Here is a 6,541-nt window from a genome sequence, read left to right on the forward strand (position 1 = left end):
TCTGACAGATTGTACGATGCAGCGCTGCTTCAAGAGCTGGTGGACCGTATGCCGGCATATCTGCGCTGGAGCTGGGGCATGCATAGTCAGGAGCTGAAAAGTGTGACGATGAGCGAGTTCGGTGCCTGGATTCAGAAGGCGACGGATGGAGCAATGGCGGTAACTCCTCCGCAGCTGAAGAAGAAGACGACAACGCGACAAGTGCATGCGCAACACGTGGAGACGCATCAGCCCCAGCCCAATAGGCATCGAGAGTGCGCGTTGTGTAACAGTGATACGTGCGGTACGATCGCGGAGTGTCGGGTGTTTAACCGGTTAAGCGTTGCTGATAGGTGGGACAAGGTGCGCACCTTGAAGTTGTGCAAACGATGTTTGGGCAAGCACTACGGCCCGTGCTCGAAGCGTGACGACTGTGGTGTCCAAGGATGCGTCGCTAAGCATCACCGGAAGTTGCATCGTGTCACCAGCGAGGAACGCGTGTAGATAAATCATCATGGAACGCGCTCCGATGGTACATTGCTGCGTTACGTGCCGGTAAAGCTGCACGGTGAGAGTGGTCCAATTTACACGCATGCGCTGTTAGACGAGGGGTCGACGGTGACGTTGATGGAGCAGGAGCTCGCCAGGCAACTTGGGGTTAGCGGCGTTCTTGACCCGTTGTGTTTGCAGTACAGTGCGGGAGAGCGACGCGATGAACGTGATTCGGAAAGGGTAGCGGTGCAAGTCTCCAGTGCTGAAGAAAATGCATCCGCATTTTCGATGGCCGACGTGCGTACAGTCAGCCGGTTATCGCTCCCTATCCAATCGGTCGATGTGAACGAGTTGAAGCGGAAATATAAGCATTTGGAGGCGATTCCAGCTGCCTCGTATGAGGCTGTTTCTCCTCGTTTACTAATCGGTATCGACCATTACAGATTGACCAGACCTTTGAACACTATAGAAGGACAGCCAGGACAACCTACAGCTACGAAGACGCGTTTGGGATGGCTCATTTTTGGCAAATGCACGGATAACGCTAACGACACATCCATTGTGCAGCCGGAGTCTAGCTACCACGTATGCGATTGCCAAGGAGAGACCTCGCGGGCAGATCGTATGATGGCAGCGTACTTCGAAGTGGAAGGTTATGGTCCTGCGAAGGAGCCTTTGTTGTCGAAGGAGGATCAACGTGCGATGTCGATTCTGCAAAACAACACAAAACACGTCGACGGGCGGTACACCACGGGCTTACTCTGGCGGAGCGACAACGTTTTCATGCCGGAAAACCGTCAAATGGCTCTATCTAGGATGGAGTGTCTGGAGCGTAAGATGAGCCGAGATACGAGCCTTGCGGAGAAAATTAACGCGATACTAGAGGACTACTTGAAAAAGGGCTATGCCAGACCGATAAGAGAGGATGAGCTGAAAACCTTCTACCCTAGGAAATGGTATCTTCCAGTGTTTCCAGTGACAAATCCTAACAAGCCTAATAAAGTTAGGTTAGTATGGGATGCGGCAGCTGAAGTTAGAGGTATCTCGCTGAACAAGAAGCTGCTGACTGGGCCTGACCTGTTGACGCCGCTGCAAGCCGTGCTATTCCGTTTCCGTGAATATCGAGTCGCGGTGGCAGCTGACATCCGGGAAATGTACCACCAGGTACGCATTTGCGATGATGACGTCCACAGTCAACGGTTCCTATGGAGATGGGGAAACACAAATGCAGAGCCGCAGGAGTTTGTCATGCTGAGGATGACCTTCGGTGCAGCATGCTCTCCAAGTACGGCGCAATTCGTAAAGAACGAGAATGCGGAGAAATATCGTTCCCTGTACCCGCGTGCAGTTCGCTGTATCCATGAAGAACATTACGTGGATGACATGCTTACAAGTGTGGAAACGGAACCAGAAGCGATTGAGCTGGCGTATCAGGTGAGCGTAATACACAATAATGCTGGATTTTCTCTCCACAATTGGCTCTCAAATAGCATCAAAGTCGTGACAGCGGTAAAAGGCACTGAGTCAACCCTCAAGGAAATGGATTTCGAACCGTGTCTAAAGCCAGAGAAGGTGCTGGGAATGTGGTGGGACACCACAACAGATAGTTTCGGCTTTAAACTATCCCGTGTAAGACACCTGGAGCTGGCACGCAAGGACAAACCACCGTCCAAGAGGCAGATGCTGCGGACTTTGATGTCGATCTACGACCCGTTAGGTTTGATCGCAGGCGTGCTTTTTTATTTGAAAGTACTTCTTCAGGAAGTCTGGCGCCTACACCTTGGCTGGGATGACGAAGTTCCGGAAGAGATCCAGCATAAATGGGACGCCTGGATGGAACGACTGCCAGAATTGGAAAGTTTCATCATACCACGTTGCTACCGACAGCTGGCGTCGCTCACCGAATCATCTCTACAGCTACACGTGTTCGTTGATGCGGGTGCAGATGGTTACGCAGCGGTCGCGTACTTCCGTTTTGAGTGCCATGGACGTATCGAGGTGTCGTTAGTTGGATCCAAAGCTAGAGTGGCGCCTCTAAAGTATCTTTCCGTGCCCCGCTTAGAGCTGCAGGCTGCTGTGATGGGTTGCAGAATAGCCTCGTCTATAACTAGTGCTCATCGAGAAACTATTCGTGGAAGCTACTTCTGGACAGACTCGACTGATGTTATAGACTGGATAAACGCAGACCACCGTAAGTACTCGATTTTCGTCGCACATAGGGTTGCTGAGGTGCTGGACACGACGAACGTCGACGATTGGCGATGGCTTCCAACTAAACTTAATGTGGCGGACGAAGCGACCAAATGGACCAACCTGCAGCATCATCTCGCCTCCGAACGATGGTTTAGTGGGCCCGAGTTCCTGCAACTACCCGAAGCAGAATGGAACATACCTCGTCGAGTACCATCGGAAACGTCCGAGGAGGTGCGGAAAAAGGATAGGCTGAAGCTGGTCGGCATCCACATAGCGCGTCCGATTTTCATCGACTACGAGAGATTTTCCCGATGGACGCGGCTGGTCAGGACGATGGCTTACGTGTGTCGGTATGTAAACATTATTACCAAAACTAAATCTCCATCGACAGGTCCGCTTAACCGCGACGAGATCCAGCGAGCTGAAACGGTAATTCTGCGAGACGTTCAGAGGAACGCTTTTACCGATGAATATGTCATACTCTGGAAGGCGAGGGAAAACTCAACAACACCGTCGTGGAAAAGTCCGATTCCCAGAAGTAGTTTGTTGTTCAAACGAAGCCCCTATATGGACGAAGACGGCTTGCTGAGATTGAGCGGAAGGATCGATCGTTGCCGTTACGTCGACCCCGGGAGGAAGCGACCTATTCTGCTACCGAGACGACATCGTGTTTCCGAGTTAATCGTTGACGATGTCCACCGTCGTTATAAGCACGGCAGCCAAGAAACTGTAGTGAACGAAGTGAGACAACGCTTTGATATACCGGCTCTCCGATCTGTGTGTAGACACGTACGCCTGCAATGCCGAACATGCACATTGTTGTACGCAAAGCCAGCATCCCCGGAAATGTGCGAATTACCTGCTGCTCGTCTTGCTGCATTCTCCAGGCCCTTTTCATATACGGGCATTGATTATTTCGGTCCGATGGTAATCGTGAACGGCCGAAAGACGGAAAAACGGTGGGGTGTTTTGTTCACGTGCTTGACGGTTCGAGCCGTCCACATCGAGCTTGTGCAATCCCTGTCTACGAGTGACTGCTTGATGGCAGTTCGGAGCTTCATGGCACGCCGCGGAACACCAATCGAAATAGTCTCCGATCGTGGAACGAATTTCGTGGGCGCCGATCGTGAATTAAAGGAAGCTGCGGAACGTGTTGATTCGGCGATTTTAAATGAATTCGGATCGCCCGATCCGGTGTGGAAGTTTAACCCCCCCGCAGCCCCACACTTTGGAGGATCATGGGAAAGGATGATCCAATCGGTCAAGAGAATGCTGTCGCGCACCCTCACGGAGAGGCATCCTACGGAAGCGGTCCTGTCGGCAGCATTGATCGAAGTCGAGAACATGCTCAATTCTCGGCCACTTACACACGTTCCAGTCGACGGTGAGGATGAGGAACCGTTAACTCCCAACCATTTTTTGTTAGGTTCTTCCGCAGGAATGAAGCCCTTGGTGAAGCCTGATGATTCGCCAGCAGGCTTGAAACAAAACTGGAGAGCTGTACAGGCTAAAATGAACGAGCTCTGGAAGAAGTGGATCAAAACCTACCTCCCCACCCTGGTTAGAAGGACGAAATGGTTCGAGTCGTGCAAGCCTATCGAGACCGGAGATGTTGTCTTAATCGTGGACGAAAACAGCCCGCGAAACTGTTGGCCGAGAGGAAGGGTGGAACGCGTAGTCCCATCCAAAGACGGAGTCATTCGTCGGGTCGTCATCAAAACAGCGAAAGGAACGATGCTGGAGAGGCCAGTGGTGAAGCTGGTATCGCTGAACGTCGCGCCGAGGGTTATCGTTTGACGACGTCGAAACGCCTGGTGGACTGTCACTTATGGTGACGACGCGATCGTTCGAGGATCGACAAGGAGCGTCCGTATTTTAGCTAGCGGCCGCTAGAGGTCTCGGACTGGACGATAAACGTTCGGACTGAACGAAAGGGATCGACCGAGCGTTTGACGGATAGCCGATGACCGCATGGACTGCGAAATAGGGCTTTCTTTTTGATCCCGGACCTGCGTGGAAGCGGACGAATTTTTAGTTTTTTCACTCTCTCTGTTATTAAAATTTTGTTCTGCGAAAGGCATAATAAAATAATCCTGAATTACTTAAAAAAGCCGTTTTTTGGTAATTTATTTATCTGCAGACCGGGCGTTGTGCTAACGCGCAACACTCACACTATCCAAAGTATGGTAGACGATTATGTCATGCAAAGAGATTATTGTTTTCCAAACAAATTTTACCATTTGATTCAAAACATTTGTTCATTGGAGAGGATAATCCATAAGTTACTGAAAGCTAATCTAACAAGTGGTTACAGGCAGGTCTTGACCGGCAACGGTTGTTGAGCCAAAGAAGAAGAAGAAGAAGATACTTTTATTCTTGATTAAGTTATATCGGTCGTCTTGGGAGTGTGTATGACCTTTTACTAATGATAAAAAAGAAACTGGTTTCGTTAAATAATGTAATAGGAGTGTGTATGACCATGTTAGCTCTTCTGATACCACCACTTGTTCGTATATTTTTATTAATTATTATCTACCATTTAAGTAATATTATCGCAAATATCTTTCAGACTTTCTCAGCCCTGTATTTGAGTAAGAAGTGAGAATTATCATCATCAACAGTAACACGAATTACAGGGTTTACCACGATTTATTTGCCAGTTCCATTACTTTTATGGGCTCGTCTTGGTTCGATTTTTGGTCCCATAATTTATTGGTATCGTCCGGTTGGATATCAATACAATTGAACCAAAAAATTATGAGAAACGCCCAAAAACTCGTGGGAACACCAACAAAAACTATAAAAAGTAAAAAAAAATGGGATCCCACCAATAAATGGTGGAAAACCCTGTGTAAATTAGAGAAAATAATCGAAAATGATTTAATGGACTTCATCAAGATAATAAAATCAGTTTGTTATTTTATATGAAGGTGATGATCTCTATGTACATGATTTTAAAGATGCAATGTTGCTTACAAAAATAATAAACATATTTTTCAACCATTGAAAAGATTTTCGATTACATTATTTTTGTAAAGTTTCATGATTTGAAACAAACCATGCTGCTTCTGACGTTTCTTCTATCGAAGTCAATGGTTGATCAAATTTCTAAAATTCTAAACCACAAGAAGTCATAAGACCTAGAAGAAAATGATCAAATGTTCTACATTTTACTCTAAAGATTCTTGATGAATACATATGAAATGAAAATATATGTTTTGTTTCTTTTTATGAGTGAACTAAACAACTTAAATCCCTTAGGAACTATTTCCATTTCCCACTGAAAACCGTCTCGTTAACGAACACAATCTATATGAATAAATCATATTTCCAGAATGATTTCAATTACCTGTGCTTATACTGGCGGGCCGTGACAAGTGTACTTCGCATCAAGAAACCCCCACACCACCAGGTCGTTTTTTTTCTGCCCCTTTCCCTTCCAACTTTTCGTGATCTTTTGATCAAACTTACGCAAACTACTGTTGGGAAGGCGTGCTACTACTGGCACGTGGCTTGCATGGTTTCCTTCACAACCAGCGCTCGTTTTCCGGCAGCACGGTAAAGCTAGACCTGCCAAGGCAACGGTCCACACATACGCGTTCTGGAATGTGCGCATGTATGTGTGTTTAGAGGTCTGTGTCAGAAAAATGTGACAACTGAGCGCTAAGCTGACACAAACATGGCCGGAAAGCATAATTTCAACAGATGGAACAGCGACAAGATGCTCAAATTGATGGAAACCCCGAAACAGCACGACCCTTCCGATCCGGAATGCTAGAGCGAAACAGAAAATGAAACGAAGCAACAAAAAACAAAACAAATTAATACGTGGTCTAGGCTCGTTAGAGTAAAATCATGACCGGAATTCATATGTGCT

At 47.6% G+C, this 6,541-nt stretch overlaps 1 protein-coding gene across 1 annotated transcript; it reads left to right on the forward strand.

Annotated features, from left to right (window-relative positions):
• Positions 1 to 606: 606 nt before the first annotated feature.
• On the forward strand, positions 607 to 3,065 carry LOC120961323 (uncharacterized). The gene is made up of 2 exons (XM_049608903.1): positions 607 to 3,014; positions 3,056 to 3,065. The coding sequence occupies exons 1-2, from the start codon at positions 607 to 609 to the stop codon at positions 3,063 to 3,065; spliced, it is 2,418 nt and encodes an 805-aa protein (XP_049464860.1).
• Positions 3,066 to 6,541: the final 3,476 nt, after the last annotated feature.

This window comes from Anopheles coluzzii, chromosome 3 (assembly GCF_943734685.1).
Source record: "Anopheles coluzzii chromosome 3, AcolN3, whole genome shotgun sequence".
Taxonomy (NCBI): Eukaryota; Metazoa; Arthropoda; class Insecta; order Diptera; family Culicidae; genus Anopheles; species Anopheles coluzzii.